General features: G+C 36.9%; 1 protein-coding gene across 13 annotated transcripts in view; it reads right to left on the bottom strand.

Moving 5' to 3' along the window:
- The window catches only part of kcnma1a (potassium large conductance calcium-activated channel, subfamily M, alpha member 1a), a 255,781-nt gene that overhangs the window by 161,647 nt on the left and 71,576 nt on the right, over positions 1 to 22,558 (bottom strand). For all 13 annotated transcript variants that reach the window (XM_058796801.1, XM_058796805.1, XM_058796803.1 and 10 more), the window contains exon 3: positions 3,273 to 3,437. In XM_058796801.1, coding sequence (XP_058652784.1) covers positions 3,273 to 3,437 — 165 coding nt within the window. The remainder of the gene's footprint in view (positions 1 to 3,272; positions 3,438 to 22,558) is intronic.

Below are 22,558 nucleotides of genomic sequence, written 5' to 3'. Positions count from 1 at the left end.
ATTCTATTACCCCCCATGCCGTTCCAAACCTCTCTTCTTTTGCAGAACATAATTTTTATATATATATATCTATCTGTGTGTGTGTGTGTGTGTGTGTGTGTGCGTGTGCATGCATGTATATGTATGTGTGTGTATATATAAATAAATCAATAAGCATCTCAAAAAATAGAACAATTGTAACATTTCAAAAAGTGAAATTTTCAGATATTCTAGATGCATTACATGTGAAGTAAAACATTTCAAAAGTGTTTTTGTTTTAGAATATTTACATTTGAGTTTCATTAAATGGCCATCCCTACAGTACTAATTCCGGGTATCTATTGTTCTTTGAAACCACAATAATGGAGAAGACTGCTGACTTGGCAATGGTCCAGAAGACGAACATTGACACCCTCCACAAAGAGGGTAAGTCACAGAAGGTCATTACTGAAAGGGGTGGCTGTTCACAGAGTGCTGTATCAAAGCATATTAAATGCAAAGTTGACTGTAAGGAAGAAATTGGGTAGGAAAAGGTGCACAAGCAACAGGGATGACCGCAAGCTTGAGAATACTGTCAGGCAAAGCCGATTCAAACACTTGGGAGAGCATCACAAGGAGTGGACTGAAGCTGGAGTCAGTGCATCAAGAGTCACCACGCTCAGGTCCATTGTGTTTTATCAAGTCCAAAGTCAGTGCAGTCGCCTACTAGTAGACTGGAGCACTTTATGCTTCCATCTGCTGACAAGCTTCATGGAGAAGCTGATTTCCTTTTCAAGCAGGACTGTAGCACCTCCCCACAGTGCCAAAACCACTTACAAGAGTGAGTAAAGCGCAGATGTGCTGTTCTGAAAGGACGTCGTGAACGGGATATTGTTAGACCGCCCGCTCCTGTTCAAATTACACCAAAGTTACCGACCGCTGCCATGTTTTATTCGGGAATTTAATCCCGCGTCGTAAGAAATCTGGTCGGGTCCCACAGAATGCAGACCTCTAGCTTCCTCCTGCAAATACCTTGCAAAAAAAGTGTGGTGATGACCTCATCTCATTACTGTGGTGATGCAGTAATGCGGTTATCGTCACAGCCCTAGTTTAATATCATGATAGTTTATATCCAGTTGGTCACTTTTATGCATTTGTTATCCAGCAAAGTTGCTAATGATTAGGGATGTGCGGGTATAGTCGATTAAACAGTACAGCTCCTGCTAGTCGACACTGAAAACAATAGTCGATTATACGAAAGAAAAAAAACCATGATGATTTCATCATTCAAATTACCATCAATTTAACGTTACATTTAAAACATTTTAAATAAGTTAAAATAAAACTTTTGAAAAAGAATAAATATCAAAATATTTAAATATATAAATATTTTTAAAAGCGTATCTGGGCAGAAACTACATTTTTACTTCAGACCTCGCATGCGTTTTCTTCATGTCAGTTGCAGAGGGCTCGAAATGACCACGCAAAGAACCAGCAAGGTCTGGGATTATTTGAATTAGAAGGAAACGGAAAAGTTTTGAGTAAACTGTGTAATGTCAAATTGGCTTACAATAACTCTACTGGAGCAATGCGTAATCATGTTCAATACAGGCATGTATGCGTTAGCTTGAAGACTAGCCAAAGCCAACAAATTTCAATCATGTCATACACTACAACCGCTGCGGTCCGCGATCCCATCCGTGCCGTCTATTCCTCTAAAACGAAGACCCACTTCGGTGGTGGTGCGGGATTTTCAGGCTCTTTTCAAAACTGTCTGCTTGCTTAGTTATCTCTCTGTGTGCCTGTGACTTCAGTTCCTGCCGAGCGCGTTTTTTTTTCAAGTGCAGAATCGCCTCTAGTCCCGTCTTTCGCCAGACCACGTTAACATGTCAAATTCACTGAACAGATGCACATGGTCTGAGTAAGTAAACCGAGCATTGTTTTGTTTTTAGACAATATAGCCAACACATTTTTAAAAGCCGTTTTAATGCTATTCCTTGATAAACTTTCCTATTGTTTTTGACTTGTGTTTTAATATGTTGGCTAACGTTATATGAAAATGAAGAATTCTGTCAGTCTATTGATTGATTTTCCATTTCTGCATTGCTCCAGCCGATATGAAAAAAAAAGCTATGCACTGCTATAGACTGTTACATAGACACATGCACAGTTTTTTTTCTTTTGCCATTTTTTGGGGGTTTCTAGCTTTTAGACTAGTCGGATACAAAACTTCAGTTTAAACGACAGTCAAATTAGTCGTAGCGCACATCCCTACTAATGATATGATATTTTGATATGTTCATGCAGCCGACAGAAACTAATCAGAAATGCATCCCATTTCAGTTCTATTTCACTGAAATTTCCCTAAAATGACAGCACCTTAATTGTGAACACTGCATGAAAACCTATTTAGGGGGTGCTCTGAGTTTAACTGCATATTTTACAATGAAAAAAAAAATTATATTCAAAATCTCTGGCCACATCAGGCTGTTATTGACCAGCCACTGTGGTTAATGAAGTTAATTTCATAGTCTGCTGATACAGTTAGACACTAGTCGAGTAAGAACGTCTAATGGCGACTGCAGCACTGCGACCTTCCGTCAGTGATTTAATTGCTGTCAGTGTGAACGGCCCATTACAAATCAGTCATGCACTAAAAGAGAAAGACTAGACTGGACTGGTCTACTGAGAATCCTGCTTCCCAATCTGGTCATGTACAACAGCCACTCCACCTGAAAGATGAGATGCAGAACTGAAGAAAAATATTCAAGTCGCAATAAATGAAGCACATGCTACTGGCATATGAGGTTAAAGCTTTCAGAAATGCAGACCCAACAGAGTATAAAACCACAAAGCAAAACGGATTTCGTCCATAATTTGCTGAAGGTCATAAAATTAGAACTGCTCTCATTTGCATAACGTTCCCAAAGTAAATGATCTTCATTATGTGGTAAATTGACTCAATTGTTCATAGTTAATTGACCTGTCCGTGTCTAGCACTGTGCGAGCACTAACAGCTGCGATGACAAGCGCCACCCACACGAGTCACCGTTCAGTATTACTGCACTCCCAAAAGCCCTTTATTGAGTGAGGCATGCTAATGAGACCGTATTAAACAAAACACCCGTACATCATCTGGGTATAATCTTGACCTCTAGGCTTGACAGACACAAAAACACGTCATCCGCAGTGTGCTAACTGTGTCATAGAATGTGACAAATGAATGTAGATTATATGCGCTGAATGTGATTGTGAATGGATGTACAGTATGTGGGCATCTGGTGATGTTGCGGTGGGTGTGTAGCCGGTCTCACCAGAACTCTGCCGGTAAGGGTCTGTGCTGAGATCATGACCCCCGCCCAGTCTTTGACTGAGGTCATCCAGCCCACCTCGCTGATTGGGGCATCATCTTTATCATTCAGGATCTTCGATGGGCCATCAGCCTGACTGTTCACAGGGTTATTCACCTTCTGTGCCTCCTGGGAAAAATAAAAGCACACATACAGCAAAGTAAGCAACAGGATATGTTTGGGATACTCGCAAACATGCTGTTAGAAACTGATATATTAAATATTCACATAGTATTTGTAAGAATTTTGCTGGTTTTATAAAATGTGACCCATGCTGGCAAAATGTGTCGGAATGTGCACAGGCTAATTTTGAGTTGCATGCAAAAAAAAAAAAAAAAAAAGTGAAAAAAGTCGATTTTAGTTGAATTTGAAGTTTTCACAAACATGAGTTCATTAAGCACTCGTCTAGCGATCCCAATGCTCCAAATACTAACTGCACATTTAAAAGTATCTTTATTTGTACATTTTCTGATGAGTTAAATTTCTCTGCTCGCTTCTCATGCTTACTGATATCCGAAGCGCTTGCATAAAAGGTGCTTCTGCCAGTATGCGATCCCGATAAATATACACATATACACAATTACATTATTTAAGTATTCAAGCAAACATAATCAGTTATGTCTTAAAAGGATAGTTCACCCAAAAATGAAAATTGTCATTAATTACTCAACCTCAACGACCACAAATTAAGATATTTTTGATGAAATCTGAGAGCTCTCTGACCCTCCATAGACAGCAATGATATTACCATGATCAATGCACAGAAACGTAGCAAGGACATAGGTAAAATAGTCCATGTGACATCAGTGGTTCAACCGTAATTTTTTACGAAGCTACGAGAATACTTTTTGTGTGCAAAGAAAACAACAACAACAATTTATTCAGCAGTTCTTCTCCAAAAGTTACCATCTTCCACCATTTTGGAGAGTACCCCAGAATTTACGTTCAACATGCGCGCGCTGTCTACTGAACGCAAACAACGCTGATTACGTACAGCGAAAGCGAGCACATGATCGTGGTGGTATCCTTGCTGTCTATGGAGGGTCAGAGAGCTCTCAGATTCCATCAAAAATATCTTCATTTGTGTTTCGAAGATGAACGAAGGTCTTACGGGTTTGGAACGACATGAAGGCGAGTAATTCATGACAATTTTAATTTTTGGGTGAACTAACCCTTTAAGTGAATGTTTGGGGAATTGCTGGGGAAAAACATTGGATGTGTAACATTATATTAAATCCGTGCATTACAGTAGGTCTTAATATTTTAATAAATTAATAGGTCTTGTCTTTTGACATTCACATTTCCCATGTTACAAAAACAGCATTCTTCCATCTTAGAAACATTGCCAAGTTACGGAACAGGCTACCTGTTTCTGATGCAGAAAAGCTAGTTCATGCATTCATGACCTCTAGACTGGACTATTGTAATGCACTGCTATGTGGTTGTCCTGCATCTTCAATAAACAAGCTACAGGTAATCCAAAATGCAGCAGCTAGAGTCCTTACCAGGTCAAGAAAATATGATCATATTACCCAAATTACATTCTCTGCACTGGCTACCTATTAAGTTCCGTATCAGTTACAAAATATTACTACTTACTTTTAAGGCCCTAAATGGTTTAGCTCCTGCATACCTAACTAGTCTATCACGCTACAATCCATCACGCTCCCTAAGGTCGCAAAACTCTGGACTCTTGGTAGTTCCTAGGATAGCAAAGTCCACTAAGGAGGTAGAGCTTTTTCACATTTGGCTCCCAAATTCTGGAATAGCCTTCCTGATAATGTTCGGGGGTTCAGACACACTCTCTCGGTTTAAATCTAGATTAAAAGACACATCTCTTTAGCCAAGCATTCACATAATGTATCTCGTAACCTTGTACTTCAGTTACATCTGATTAAATGCACATTAACATTCTTTTACTTGGGTTGAACACATCATTTTTTTGCTTAGTTGGAACAGCAGCTACGCTAATTTTCTCTATTTCCTTCTCTGTTTCTGCCAAGCTTCAGTCTGGATCCAGCCCTTACAAAGACCTGAGATGGCCTAACACCTGAGAAGAGATGACGCTTACCCCTCAGAGAGCCTCAGATGATGCCAACCCTGCAACAACAAACAAAACTACCAAATTCTGCTATAAGTTTGATCGCAACATATAATCATTGCTGTTAATAGTGTTCATTGTCTGTTTGATTACATGACATTAACTAAATGCTTGATTTTTACCGTATATTTCTGCCATATGGACATTAGGGGTGTGCGATATTGACAAAAAAAAATTAATCTTTTAAAATGATTTTTACATTTTATGGAAATTTTTACCTTTATAAAGCCATTTTTTCTAAAAGTGTCCATTATCTTTTGAGTCACATTCTTACATTTATTCAGTGAATTAGAATAATAAGACATTTGGGCTGTTACCAAGCAAATTAAATCAAGACAGAAGCTGCATCTGAAGTGGCATTTAGATGCATTTACACACTGCTTAATGCAGGACAGGAACGCATTTAACCTGCAATTACAAATGCATAAATAATGTTTTGATGTATTAAACATAAAACGTTGAATACTGATATTTGAAATGATTTAAAACATGAAAAAAAGTAGAAATGTGAAACTAAAACCGAGAGTCTTTGCGATTGAACCGAATCATTTAATCGGTTGAATCATTCAGGAACGAAACACCATCATGTTGCTCAGAGACGCGAAACAGTGCTGTGGCTGTGTTTGGAATGATTTTAGGCAATATGGTGTCTAAAATGTAAGTCTTTTAACTTCTTATTTATTGAGCTGCTGTAAAAAAATCTATATATCACATTTGTAATCATGGTAATTTTTGGAGAAAAACAACACTCTTCGTGTGAAATTGATTAACTATATGAAGTGGCATAAATATATACATTTTCTGCCCCACGTCTTGAATTTGTGATCATTCTAAATGCATTTTATTAGACTGAATCATGCAGTGAATGAACAACTCTAAATGCGCACACACACTAGTCTAGACTTCAAGTAACGCTTGCACTCTGTAGGGCTGTTTTGAATAGCTTTTGCAAAATACTCGATAATGTCAAATCGCACATTGTTAAAACAATTTTTACGATATTATCGCAGACAATATATATCGCACACCCCTAATGGACATCAACTTGAGATAGTCACCACTGATAAACTATTAGAGCGATTCCACAGTTTCGGTCCACAAGGGGTGTAATGAACAATATAGACTGAATAATCCACTATTTAAGATAGATGTAAGAAATAATAAAGTTAATTTTATCTCACTAAGCCTTGGCATTATCGTGTAATGAGACTTTATTTTATTTCCGTCCCCAGAAAATGCGGATGTCAGGGTGGGACATTCAGTGCATCTGGATTTTTCCTAAGTCATTTCTTTCATTTCCTTTAATAAAATCCTGAATTTTGGCGCATAACATTTATTTTGGGGTGTCTTCTACAAAATACTACTACTAACACTGAAAGTATAATTCCCTTAATCCACCACGATGCAATGGAAACATTTACTAACGTTCGTTACACCTTCTGTCCAAGCAGTTACGAACGTTAAACTATGATTCTAAAGGAAACAGAGATATAATTTTTCCATGTAATTCTATCAGTAGCAAAACGATATAAACATCTTGTGTGGGTTAAATTCTCATATGCGTTGCTCCATGATAAATTGTTAATAAATCGGGATAAAACAGGGGCAGAGATATTCTGTCCAAAAATCATAACGCTCGTACATTTTATTATGGCGCTGAATTTCCATCTCCTAATATCTCAACGGTTCTCACGTCAGAAATAAGATTGTCTAGGTCACGCATGCTCTGCGTGGGAGGAAGAGTTAATTGTTACGAACGTGGTAAACTTTGGTTAAGTAAACATTAAATAGGATCATTGTGGTGAGAAAGGATAAAAGAGTGTGCAAGTCGGATGACTGCTAGCGGTTTCGGACCGAAAGTCGTGTTCATCGTCAAAGAGCATGCATGAATGGTGGTTGTATAGATTTTGACAGATTCTGCACATCTTGTTCGTAAATTAGACAGAAATTTTCAGTCTGTCCAACTTCGAACGTTGTTTTCTGAGTATGTTTGACTCAATAAGCTGTTCATGAAAGTCAACATTGTCAATGATTTTGCTGACTTTTTTCTGGGTTTTTTTTTTTTTTTTTTTGATGATTTTTTTTTTTCGTCCAATGTTCGTAAGAATATAGCTTAGGCTGTCGAAGTTAACACGTTAGTAGTGCGTTAACACAATCTCACTTATTCCATTAGAATAAACTGTCGGCGTTAATCGCATAGGTTTTTAAACGACAGTGAACTGGGCTATAATGTTAAGGAACACACGCAGATTTTCCGCGCTGACGGCACACAATAAAGCTAGTTTAAACATTAGCTTTGTGGTAAAATGAAGCTCCACAGCCTGTCAAGTGTACCTTCATCATGTCCAAATTATGTAGGCCACAGGCGATGCGCGAGTTTACTTTCAATTCCACCGGAACTCCGTTTGATGGCAGCTAGCGCGTACCGTGAATTTGTGCTCATTTCCTTGCTTGTATTGGTCGATTAGCCTATCCGATAATATGAAATCATTTTATCTGTCCACATTACAAATGTTATTTCATTCACGATGTATGATCTTTAAATTTGGTAGTAAATGATGACAGGTTATTTTAATGTGTTATGAACTTGTTCTATTCTTTGCCAGTTTTCATGAAATGGTATTATTTTGTGTTACAGAGGCAATCTTGCAGGATTGTTTAATTTTTTCCGTCCATGTTACACACGTTATAACTTTGCACACTTGTAGGAGTTCCTTTGGCTTCTACATTTGGCAAATAAATTTGAAAAATATACCTGTGGTATTTGTTAGTAATTTTGCTGGCTTTCAGTTTATGAACATACCAGAATCAAAAATGCACCTTTAAGTTTATAGAACAGATAATATTAGATGGCCACCCTGCCTGCATGGAAGTCCTATTCCCAGTTTTGTGAACCATACACAACGCATGACTCATAACTATACCAAATTAGGAACAAAACAAAACAAAATATGAACTGGGATTCAACCAGAATTTTATTAAACTGAATTAGATTAAGTACACTTTCTGCTTGAATTTACACTGTTTTTCCGTCCATGTTACATACGTTAAATTTTACATCAACTCAACTTTGATCAAAGTTTACTAGTTTAACATTGCCAGATTTATCCTGCCTTTCACACAGCTGTACCCCAGGTTTTCTCAGGATGTTAACCTGAGGACAATAGCTTTCTCCATGAAGACTGATTTTGCAGGCTATTGTCCTTGCAGTTAGGCCTAAACTGTGGAATCGCCCATTACTAAATATAATGTAGAAACTTTAATTTTCTGTAAAGCTGCTTTGCAAGATTTGCATTGTGAAAAGAGCTATACAAATAAACTTGAATTGAATTAATATATAGGACGTATCTCAATGTAATATAACAATAAAAGAAAAGAGGGAATCACTCGTTGTTCTTGACTGAACTGCTTTTGTAGTTTTAATAATCAATTTATTTGTAATGAACACACTAAAGTGATTTTTACATTTGATTATTTGTATTTCTTACTTGAATGTTTTTGTTTATATTTTGTTTAATGTATCTTATTTATAATAAAGATCAAATAAAAAATAGCTATATTGTGATTATTAATATAGTAATTATTATTACGAAATAACCTGGAGGAAAAGATGCAATGTTGCTAGGTGATTTTGCTTTGGAACCTTCAGTAAACTTTAACTTTAAATAAAAAGAGTTGCATGTAATTATACACTCTTCACTTATTACTAGGGGTGTTGAAATTAATCGTTGCCGTAATAGACCATAATCGATTATAGCCTACTGACGTCATTCGCATGTGCGCTTGTCACACAAGTATTAAAAAATGCACACTATTTTTAAATCTGAGATCTGAGCACATTTTGGAAAAACCAAGCTTAGTGCAGGAAAAAAAAACATGTTCAGAATCAAATCTGAGCTTGGTTTTTTCCTGCATATGGCACATTTGTGTGCGCTAGAGACAATCGTGGTGGCTTCATTACACACAATATGCGCTGTGAGACACACTAGCGCATTACTTGACAGTGTTTGCTTCCACCAGCCGTTATTTCAGTGTTTTACTTTAGATATGCTTTCATTTACGCCATTCGGAATGCAGTACATATTAGATGCCCAAATCTCACGTACTGACAGACTTTCCCGTGCACTTTGTGTTTGTTTGTTCTGAAGCTCAATTGCGCCTGCGGCACTTGCATCTCTGAATACTTTTATGATACGAAACTGATGTAAACACAGTCAGTTATGTTTTCAGTACAGGACAAAACATCTGATGTCAAATTAGATCTGTGCATTAGTGTGAATGCAGCCTATTAAAGCTGCCACTGTCTATGATCTCATCAAACAGCAATTATGTTGAGGAAAAAAGAAAAACCCATAACTCTGATTGTCTCTCAACTTTCGGATACTTAAAGCACTCTCAGATACTGAAAGTACTTTTTGTTTATCACTTGTAATTGTCTTTCCCCCCTTTATTACTTTATATTTGCTTGTATGTTTTGAAGCTATATTTATTTGGTTAAGTTCTTAAGAATTGTTTTGATTTATTATTAATTTTGTAATTATTTTATAATAATTTATCATTTATAATGCTTATATAATTTAATAAAAATGCACAAAATAAATTTGTATAAAACTGTGACGCATCGTGATACATCGAGATATCGAATCGAATCATTGACATGATAATCATAATCGAATCGTGAAACCAGTGACGAGTCACACCCCAACTTATTACCATAGTAAGTACATGTAACATGTAAATATCACCTTTTTAGGGCTGCAGCGATTCGTCGACGTCATCGATTACGTCGATTATAAAAATACATTGATTAGCATAGAATGCGTCGACGCATCGCACCTTTAGCCACGCCCATTGTGCAAGTCTGCAGTTATCCCTGCTTAAGACTGTTTTTCTGCCATGTTTAACACAAACAAGACTCTAGAGCAGAAGGTAAAAGCTAGTATGGCAACATCACTTCACTTCATAGAGCGTTCATAGAGCATTCTATTATTATATGACCATCAGAACCGCATGTATATAGCCGAACTGATGCCTTTACATGATTCATGTTCATCTGAAGATCCACTGGAGCTGCCATCAGTGCCGTGGGCACAATCGCGCAAGCTCTGAGACGCACGCACCAAACGCACTCTCTGCACTCGCTAATAAAGCATTTAAAGTCATTGTTAGTTGTTTAACTGTGTGATGGATAGGACAAGCCTCAACTGGGCTCATTTATTTAAAAACGGGCTGTCAACTGATAAAACTATATAAAGATATGTATTCAAGCAGATGTTTTAATCTGCTGAATAAATAAACATTTCAAGTCTCTCACCTGTAAGCAACTGCTGTCAGTCCCAAACAGTAACTGTGAACGCAGCTATAATGTGCATTTCTATTGACTGTATTGTATCACTGCCCTGTAATTGTCTTTTTCTTTCTTTCTTTCTTTCTCTCTCTCTTTCTTTTTATTTATTTTCTTTCATTTTTATTTTTGATTAATTATTTATTATTTCTTTTTCTCTCTTTTCTTGTTATTATCTATTTATTTTCTTTCTTTCCTTCTTTCTTTCTTTATTGTTGTTGTTATTTATTTTTTGTAAAGTATTAATTATAAGACGACGTTTGAATAAAATATTAAAAGTCGTGGCCTAATGGTTAGGGAGTCGGGCTTGTAACCTGAAGGGTGCCGGTTCGATTCTCGCACCGGCAGGAATTGAAGGTGGAATGAACAGCACTCTCTCCACCTTCGATACCATGACTAAGGTACCCTTGAGCAAGGCACCGAACCCCTAATTGCTCCCCGGGCGCTGGAGCAATGGCTGCCCACTGCTCCGGGTGTGTGTTCACTGTGTTCGCTGTGTGTTCACTGTGTTCGCTGTGTGTGTGTGTTCGCTGTGTGTGTGTGTTCGCTGTGTGTGTGTGTGTGTGTGTGTGTGTGTGTGTGTGTGTGTGTGTGTGTGTGTGTGTGTGTGTGTGTGTGTGTGTGTGTGCGCATTTGTTCACTACTCACTGCTGTGTGTGTGCACTTGGATGGGTTAAATGCAGAGCACTGATTTCGAGTATGAGTCACCATACTTGACAATACGTCACGACTTAACTTAAAAGATTAATAGCAGAAGTTACTGTTCATTGAGAGTTTAACTAAAGATAATAAATAGATGAATTGAAAAACAAATCGATAGATTAGTCGACTAATCTAAAAAATAAATAATAATCGATAGATTAGTTGACAATTACAATAATCGTTAGCTGCAGCCCTACTTTATTTTGCTTTATCTATAATGGTGGCTTTAACTTAGGGGGAAAATCAAATGCAGAAATATATATATTAGTGTTGACAATCGATTAAAAAAATAACTAATTAAGCGAGTAGTAAATATACAGAAATTGAATTAAGTTATCAAACACTAAATTCTAAATTAAATATAGATGAATCATTAGTGCAACAATTTATTGATTGGCTGCTATTACTTTAAGAGCTGCCGCTGCTGAACGTGACACAAATCAATTCTTGTCAAGAACAAAAAAAAGAGAAAAAAGCAGCAGTTGTGAGTGGGTGGCCACACAGTTAAACTGGAAAAAATAATCACCTGCGTTAACGCACTAATTTTGACAGCACTAATATACAAGTTGACAAATATGGAGACTTAATTTTCCAGATCACCCAGTCTTAATAGAAACCCAGGACACTTACTGATTAATTGTAAGTGCAAAAAAAAAATAAAACATACACAAAATAGTTATGAAAAAAGCATAATCTAGAACGCAAACAGACAACATAATATTTCACTGTGTTATGAGTGCTAATTTAATTAGTTATTTATGTAAGCTTCAGAAACGGTAAAGCAATGATAAATTCACTGAGGTTTTGGAAACTTTGGAGTTCAGTGTCAGAAACTGCATTCATAACACACTATTTTTGCCTGTTTCTACAGCTTGACTCATGCTATAGTTTGACAGGCTGAGACCTACATCACGTTAGACATCAAACCCGCTGTCAGGTTTCTGACAGCTGGGAGAGGCCTAAGATGAAACAGCAAGGAGAGGTGTTTTTTGAGGCCCAGTAAAAGAGCATCTCTCAGACTGCCTGACGCACACAGCGCGGCTGGCGGTGTGTAGGCCGAGGCAGGGACAGCTATGATTCACAGGCTCTAGGAGTCGCAGTGGGATTCTGGGGTTACATCCGCAGGGCTAGGCAACACTTCACAGTCAGGTGGGTGGATGAAAATACAGCCATCATGCGCTCTGTGGTGCAGCCTGATGCTTTAGAAGCTGTGCTGGAGGAATCGCTCATATTCAACCGCAGGGTTGGCAGGGAACTAACGCACTTGAGCTATGATGCATAAATAACAGCAGGTAATACTCTAATTTCTGCACAACACTCTTTTGAACATCTCTGTCTGCTCAGTGGGATCATGCGCTGGAACAGAAAATCGGTATGATGTAAAAAGCTGTCTGTTTGGCAACAAAAACAAAGAATCTTATTCAGTTTATGCCAATGAAAATGCAATAGAGATGATAATATAGCTAGTGTTAGGATAATATATGATGGACTGATATCCAAGGCAAATTAACTGTTATTTGACTTTCTCTAATTAGGAGAAATATCACCTCTTCACTGAGTGAACTCCAAAAACTACCGACAACCTTGTCAACACATAATAAATAATTCTGCTATCAATGTATAAATTGTGTTAATTCTGTGTAAATCTTGTCAGTCAATAATTCAGTCATATTATTCAGTATATTTTGACTTTATATGAGCCATCCTGCCCTGTAGATACAGGTATCGACATATATTTGCCATACTTCACCCATTGAGATACAGTTTACACTTAAGTGAACTGACCATTGCCAAATGTGTTCAATAAATTATAATGCATTCATGTGCTATCAAAATTCATGAAGCTTATTCCTTTTGTGAAAAATTCATTTTTTGAAATACAGCTTTGTTAGCTTTTTCTTATACACTAAGAACTCTTATACACGTCTTATACACAACCATTCCAAATTTTGGGGTAAAAATGAATTCAGTGAGGGTGCATTAAATGAATCAAAACTGACATTAAAAAGACATTTACAGTGTTAGCAAAAATATTTTATAAATAAATGCTGTTCTTTATTGTTTTGAAAATCTAATAAAAAGAAAATTTAAAAATATTGTTCTTTTTTTAGTTTATGTACAGTATATTCTATTCTAAGACTCCTGTGTAAAAAATAAATAAATAAATAAATGAATACAGACTTGCCCTGCACATGTTGCACTTCACTGTATTTTCCTTTTCGAAGTGATTCCAATAATATTTGAAGCAATTAAAAACCATCATGGCGAACAGTGTGCATCTGAAGTGCCTCTGCAGGAAATAATGCATTATTTATCGGCTTTAATATATCGGACAAATCTTCTTATCGGTTCGATAACGATAACAGAAAAATGAACATTTATCGACCGATACCGATATGGTGGCATCCCTATGCATTACAGAAGAAATAGAACTCACGATGCTCCAGGAAATCGAAGCCACTAGAAGGCAAGCCTGCAACCTTTACCCAAAAAAGTGTCACTGCTAATGCTAATTCCGCGGCACAGGGAAGGTCACCAGAGGCCGTTTTTTTTTTTTTTTTTTAGAATGAAAGGATGTTAATGGAGGAGAGGCTTCACCACGCTGAATAGTCAGAGGAAACGGCTTATTTAATGAATCGACGGCTTATTTAATGAATCGACAGCCTATCTGCTAATCAACAACATGTTTTACACTAAACAATACATTTGGATTTAATTATTTTTAGAGTTTACACTGAGAAAATTATGTTTCATAAGAGAAGTCACTGACTTTTTGAGAAAGGTGTGATTCAGGTTACAGCACTTCTCATTCATTCCTATGGTATCTGTAAATGTCGAATGATTGTCAAACAAATCTGACTGAAATTTAATGACGTCAAGCCTGTAATGTGATTGGTTATTAAGGCACACGTGATCCAAGTTAGCCTTTACGCTTGCTCCAATAGTAATACAGACTCATCTTCCTATAGTAAGACAATCCCTAATATATAAAAAGCATCCAGCTATTGCTGTAACTGAATGAAAGAAGACAGAAACGCTTTGAATGATGACATTCAAAAAGAACATTAAGACAATAAACACTCTACTGTGACAATGTTTGTGTTCTTAAAACCACCTTGGGTATTTTCATAAGTAAGTATATTTATAATCCATTGCTAACTGACATAGCCTTTATTACAGTACAGAATATATTTCTGCATCATTGTGAGATAAGAAGCCACATCAGATCAGAAAAGAAATAATTTGAAACATTTGTCTGATGTTGTGGAGTAAAAACACGTTATACTGTTCTTTTTTTTGGACAACAGGTTTAGAAACGCTCTGCTTTACAAGTCATTAAAAGGGAAGATGCTTGGCGTGTGTTGCTTTTTCAGATGCATGCGTTTCCTCATCTCACAGACTCACAGACACACACAAACAGAGCCAGCTTGGAGAGAGATAAAATGCACAGAAATTATTTAGAAGCAAACCAAAAAAAAACAAAACAAAAAAAAAAAACGCTGTGATTGGTTGAACTATTCATCTTTTTCTGTTGCTTGTTTTGAATACTGCGCATGGACAGAGGCATCACCAGGTTTTGCGTAGTTTAGAGTGACAAATCGTATCAGCGTACTTTGAGGTCAAAATGCATACAGTTTGGCAGGTCTGCTGAAGACTGGAGTAATGATGCTGAAAACTCAAGCTTTTCCATCACGGAATAAATTACATTTTAAAAATATATTTAAAAAAAAGAAAAAAAGTTATTTTAAAATTGTAATATTTCACATATATCAGTTTTTTTTTTTTTTTACTGTATTATTAATCTAATGGTGAGCATAGGTAACTTGTTTACAAATTTTACCAACCTCAAACTTTTCAACAGTATTGATTATTTTTCTTTAGCCATTTATTGAATGCCATAGATTTTTACACAAAGCAAAAAGTCCGTATAAATGTGTTCTCTCTGACCACAGAGCACTTGAACGTGACACATAATTACACCTTAAGAAGCAGGATGTAGGATCATCTGACAAAGTGTCTTTTTAAAGTGTTTTTAAGTGCTTACAGGAGGCTTAAATGACAGAGATGTCTAAGATTCAGTCTATAGTACTGGCCTGGCTGTGGGTGTTAGGTCAGACATTAGGACGTGAAAATATCCCTGGAGGAAGTATATCTCTCTGGTGCTGCCACAGAGGATGCTAAGCTGTGATGGAAAGATATATGGTTCAGATGAGAGCAAAACTAATGAGAGCCTCAGGAGGAGAAAAACACTTCTGTCAACAAGTGGGACGAACAAAACACACATGCATCAGTGATATAAAACTAAACTCGAGGACAAATGAAAACCACTGAGCATTAATGATCTACTTGCTCACTGCAGGCTTACTTGTTACAGGTGCTACTAGCAGAAAGTAGCAAGGAAAATGGAATGGAAAGTGAATTTCGGATCCTGAGTATAGATAACAGACTGAAACAATGAACGGAAAAAGCCTGGACCACAAAACCAGTCTTAAGTCGCTGGGGTATATTTGTAGCAATAGCCAAAAATACATCGTATGGGTCAAAATTATAGATTTTTCTTTTATGCCAAAAATCATTATGACATTAAGTAAAGATCATGTTCCATGAAGACATTTAGTCAAATTCCTACCGTAAATATCAAAACTTAGTAATATGCATTGCTAAGAACTTCATTTGGACAACTTTAAAGGTGATTTTCTCAATATTTAGATTTTTTTGCACCCTCAGATTCCAGATTTTCAAATAGTCATATCTCAGCCAAATATTGTCCTATTGTCCTAACAAACCATACATCAATGGAAAGCTTATTTATTCAGCTTTCAGATGATGTATAAATCTCAATTTTGAAAATTTATGACTGATTTTTGTGGTACAGGGTCACATATATCAGATGGCATGCAGGTTTTTGAAGAGACTGGCACCACAGGAGATCCAGACACGACCATCTGGCTCCAGAAGGCTCCAGAAGTTGACCACCAGCCCAGGCATACTGAGCAAAGGTTACAGACAGCCCATAAATTGACCTTGTAGTTAAAGCTATTGTACAGTGATTGAGAAACTATTGCATCAATTACACTTGAAAATGAAAATTTTCACAACAGTTCAGTTGATCTAATATTATATGCATATTAGATGAATCAGTCTGCATTTCAAAAGTATATCAGTTTTACTTTAGAGTAGCAAAACATTTTTTGTCTTAGTTTCTTCACTTGCAAAAGAGTTTATTTTGAATACTGCACTTTCTGTGAAAGCAGGTCCTATTACAAATCTAACGAAATCCTATAATCATTAAAATGAAATTATGCAAATGTGAAAAAAGCATGACTGGCACAGTGGTGCACTTTGCGTTCCCAAACGCATGTTAAACTCACACATTCATTATGTTTGCTTCACTGTGAGTTGCTGTGAAATTCTGAAAACATCAGCTACTCACACCAACTCGAATGGCGATTTGGCTAACAGATGCTTTGCCAAAGCAATGGCACAAAACACAGCGCAAGACATCTTGTTTGGTAATTATGAGAAATGTAAAATTATTTTTGGTTCATTATAAAACTGTTCCAGGAAGCCATAGTATAGGTAATTAATGGAAAACACTGCCTGGTTAAAGTAGAACGAGTAGAAACCTATCCCTTCCATGTCCGTATTCAACACTGCCACACAGCAATTCTGCTGAAATTGAATTATAACCCATAATGATTTGCCAACGGGGCAGCTGGTGTTTCAATAATTTGATTTGTCAAATAACAGTATCAGGTAAACTAGTCCTAAAATGTGAGCTTGCTCTTCAGCAGATCAGATTTCTCTGTCATTCATGGGAACTTAACCTTCAATCCACAGTCGCTGCGGGAATAGGTCAACAAAGGTGTGCTCTGCCTGTCCATCACACTCCAAAATATATCTCCATCTCCTCAAGCCTCCTCTGTCACATCGCACACATGCTTGAACCTGTCACTTGGTGTAAATACTGTAGTTGGTGTGCTGTGCCCACAGCGTGTACACTCAGATCAGGTTTCGTTCTGATCGGATATCACCATGTGCTCAGCCTGGCCTGGAAAGTAAATCTTCGAGTGTGTTAGCAAAGCCACTCAAGATCTGAATCTATCGAGTTAATGAGAGCTATTCAGGGAAACAAAAATAAAATCATTTCCAGGCACCTGTGACAATCATTTCAAATCAAACATGAATACATTTAAATCAACTATTTTGACTAAAAGTGGGTGATTTAAATTATTGTAATTGATTACAAATAACAACAACAACAACAACAACAACAACAGCCAATTTGTTTTGACTCATCAGTGTATGAGTAATCTCTTATATAAGTGTAAACAAGCCGTAGTTTACACAAATTTATTTTGACTCCAACGAGGCCGTTTCATTTTGGGTTTGTTAGCCACTCTTGGGCAATCATGCCACACACTCAACAAACAAACTGGCAAGAAGAAAATTCATCATGTTTAAAGCTGATTACTGCACAGATCCTGCACGCTAACACCACTGAAATCACATTTCTCCAGCGTCACATGTGAGAGTGAAAGCTGTGAGCGGAGAGAGGTGTGGCGGTATGGGCAGACTCTTCATGTGGGTAAAGCTATGAATTATACATAAGGTCTCAAACTGATGGCTGTGCAGATCCGAGCAGACAATGTAAACAAGAAACCACTTCTACTTCATTTGAGCGCTCTATGCAAGCGAGGAAGAAAAGGGGCTGTGGAACAGTGAGCCATGGGATACTCCATCAGCTATTTTTTCACCTGTGATGTCAAAGCCTGAGCTGCACTGGGCAAATCCAGCCCTCTTCGCAATGCAAACAGACAGAAGGCCTGAAGCAGACTATGGCTGAGCTGTCAACACACAATGAATTTAAAGTGACCTTGTTCCCTGACCTCAACATAGTTTTTTTGTTTGTTTGTTTTCCCCCTAACAATCTGTTCTAGGTCAGACAGGGTATTAGAGTTCAACTAATTAAGAGTTTCCACTGCCATTTTTGTGCCAACCAGGGTTTTGTATTTGTTGAATGGTAGAGTTGGATATATGGACAGATACTGATGGATATATAGATCCAATTTATCAATCTATCTATATCTCTCTATATCTAACCATACCCATATCCACCCATCCATATCTACCCATCCATATCTATCCACCAATCAATCTATCCACCAATCTATCTATCTATCTATCTATACACTGTAACTTTCCATCTAAGTATCCATCTACCCTTATCTATCCATACATATTTATCCATATCTATGCTTCCATCAGCTATGATCCATCTTTATGTCTATATCTATCCATACATACCCACCCTATCTATCTACCCACACAGATATCCCTCTATTCATATCCATGTATGTCTATCTATCAATATACCCATCAATCCATCTACATCTAATCATATCCATATGTAACAATATCCATCCATCCGTCTCCCTCTGTGTCACTATCCCCGTTTCTATTGTCTATCTCTTTCTATTTATATGCAAGCAAACAAAATGGATAAATGTTTCAGTAAAGTAATTAACAATAAATTAAATGAAATATATTGCACATTTGACAGCTGAAACAGGGTTGACTGTGATATGCGCACTTGGGAGTTTCAGTAATAATGAATGGCATAAAGCAGGTCATGTGACCAAGGCTGATCTAACACGACTTGGCTTTAGCGCAGCTGTTCCTGCGACTTCCATTTGCATCACTGGGGAAAACTGTACTCCATAGCGAGCGCTATTTTTAGCTTCACCCAGGGAGCCTAAAAAAAAATAAAAAAACAGTCAATCCGAACATGCTCTGTTTCACATTTGCTATTTAAATATCAGTACAGTCAACAAATATCACAGGGTGACCATTTCACACTACAACACCATCAAAAAGATCCCTCTAAATATATAAACATATAATACAAATATAGCTTAAATACAAAGCAGCAGAGAGAGTTACACACCTAAAATTGCATACTTTGTCTGTTTATCTAATTTCAAAATGACTGCAACAACAGGTGTCTGAGAATGTGCCATACACTTTACAAGTGCTGTACAGAGATATTCATTTGCCAATTTAAAAATGATTGTTTGGGGATTATACTAAACCACTAAATAGTATACTAAACTATACTATACTAAGCTATAAGGTATTCTTAAGTCAATTCCAGATTGTCAGATCTCACCAGTAATCCGCCCCAAATACCGTCAGGGGTCTACAACAAGACCTATAAAGTAAAGCGGACCCCTGAGAGCAATCAGCACCTACAAACACAACGCAAAGATGCAGGCAAGACCATCACACACTGACTGACACAACCAGGTCACCCCATGCTAAAACCACTTAGTCCAAATGGGAAACTCTATAGAGAGTGATGTAAAATGAAAAGGCTGATACAGGTCTTCTAGATCCACACCTTCAAGCAAGTCATTGTGATCACAGACAATGAGTACAAATTGAGTTTGATAAGATATGTGGACATCCTAAACAACAGTAACATCAAGAAGAACATAAAGCTGGAGGAATAATAATGAATTCGGAGAAAATAGCAAGTGAACATCCTCTGATGGTCTTAAATCAGAGCACAAACCCTAATTATAAATCAGAGGGAAAGCATGTGTTAAAACAATGCTGTTCTGCCCCCTAAACCTAAAATCTGATTGGTTGAGAATGAATGTTGCTCCATGAATAACAAGGACACTGATCCAAGACCATGTCTTGCATGGGTAAATCACATTAAGCGTGGTGCCATAGAGGATCTTCAGGAGAACAGATAAATTACAAAATAAAATGTATACATCTATTATTTTTCTGTGAACTGCTCCGTTAAGGCAGAATCTTAACCCTCGCTTCTGCTTGATTCAGGTTTGGAGCTTAAAGCAGGGATGCCATGGGCTTGATTTGAGGATTACACAGGTATGAGGCAACATAATCTATGCCTCTGGTTGTACGTGCCAGACTGTGACGCCAGACTATTTATATTATTATTGTTATTATTCAAGAGCACCTCATCTCATTTCACACTCACACCAGGTCAGTAAAATGACACATCTAGTGTGGAAACATGAAGCCTCAGCATGGTACAAATCCCAGCCTTAACCACAAGATAGTATTATGGCCAACATAACCCTTCATTGTTACACATGTGTTCCCATCTCCACCAAAGACATGAGTGGACATTGCTAAATGGATAAAGCAATTAGAAGAGAAAAGGGTTGACACTGTCATGACAATGTTAAAAGAATCTTATTATTATTATTATTATTATTATTATTATTATTATATTATTTGATTTTTAAAATCAAGCTCAAAGTTTTTTTTTTGTTTTTTTTAACGTGTATAAAGTCAAACAAATAAAAAAAAAATGTATAAAGCAAAAATGAATAGTTATATAAAGTCAAATAAATTACTAAATGCTAAACTTAACAAAATAAACAAAAACATACTGGTTGCCTAGTTTTTTCATAATTTTCTTTCATCGCTGACTGTGGGTGTGTGGGTGGGTGTGGGGTGTAAATATCTTCCTTAAATATTCAAAATCAAATGAGAATTCATACAGTGTTAATAACTAACACTTTAAAAGAAGGGCAATCAAAGTCATATCTCCAGTCACATAAGCTTCTACAGCATTCATCTAACTATGATTAGAACACTACAGGTGACATATACAAAGCATGAAGGCGGCTGGTAAACCGGTAGTTTCTGCCATAACCAAATCCAACAAATATTCAGGAGAAAAACTGAAGTCTGCAATGCTTTTAACTAGGGCTGTCAGTATAACGCATTAACTTAATTAGTTACGAAAAAATAACGTGATTAAAATATTTTAACACACTGGCCCCGCCCCCAGATCTGTTTGTCATCTTACATTTCATACAGTTGCCTGTTGACAAATATTATGCAGAGCAACAACTCCATAAATGCAGTTATGTCCTGAAATTTAAGATGTTATGGCAAAAAAATGCCCCTGTATGAGTTTGTGTTTCATATTTACATCAATATCAATTTATATAAATTTATAAGCAATATCACACGAGCAGGGGGAGCAGTCTTAAGTTACACGAGTGCTGAGTTTGCCCCAAATATCACAAGTTTAAATGTAATTTGATGTTGATGAAGAAGTTGTATGTTGTATTATATTTTAAACACAATATAATTTGTTTAATAAAAAATAATAAAAATAAGAAAATATTAAAGGGATAGTTCACCCAAAAAATTTAAATTCTGTCATTATTTACTCACCCTTGTGTCATTATAAGCCTTTTTTTTGTGGAACATAAAATAAGGCATTTTGAAGATCGGTGTTAACAAAGCTGTTGGTTATCAATGACTATCATTTAATGAACAAACAATACTGAGATGTTTCTCAAATTATTTTCTTTTATGTTCCACAGTTTATGTGTAATAAATTTTATGTTGAATCAAATAAAATATTTTTTTCTAAAGCTACAATTCGATCCTTTTTCATTTAACACAAAAAGCACTTTAAATATTTTTTGGGGGGGATTTTCACAGTCAAATTTATTTTGCGATTAATTAGATTAATTAATTGACACATCATGTAATTAACTTTTAACACAACCGTTTAGAAGCACCTGCCCACTTCCATTACAACTCAAGAACTCTGGAAACAGGCCGCAGACCCAGGAAGCATCATTCTCTCATATCTCGCCTAAAACACGAGCCAAACACTGAGGACGTGCTGCCTGTGCATTAGTGCTACACTGCAGAGCATCCAGGCCACATATACTACTGTTCTCGACATGATTCATAACAGTGTCCCATTGATACATGATTATCAGCCCCAGTGCTCTCAGATAAAGACATATCCTCCCATGAATGGTGCGGTTTCCCAAGGTCAGGACTTGGATCTCTGCTTCAATGATGTTCGCTGATGATAAACATGTATTAGTCAACATAAAAGTCTGTTGTCTTGGTCCATGTTGTGGATCCCTGCTGAAGCATCTGTGGTGGAATAATTAAGACCGGAGGGCTTTGGGAGAATCTGACATGGTTTTCCAATGCGTTTTACCTGCCAGCAGCAATGGCAGCTTGGAATATGAGCAGGATCCAGTGAACAAAGGCAGGCAAATGACGAGAGACTCAAGCTCTGTGGCT

Source organism: Onychostoma macrolepis, chromosome 13 (assembly GCF_012432095.1).
Source record: "Onychostoma macrolepis isolate SWU-2019 chromosome 13, ASM1243209v1, whole genome shotgun sequence".
NCBI classification, from domain to species: Eukaryota; Metazoa; Chordata; class Actinopteri; order Cypriniformes; family Cyprinidae; genus Onychostoma; species Onychostoma macrolepis.
Note: the sequence above shows the minus strand (reverse complement) of the source record. Positions and strands in the feature narration are given on the sequence as shown.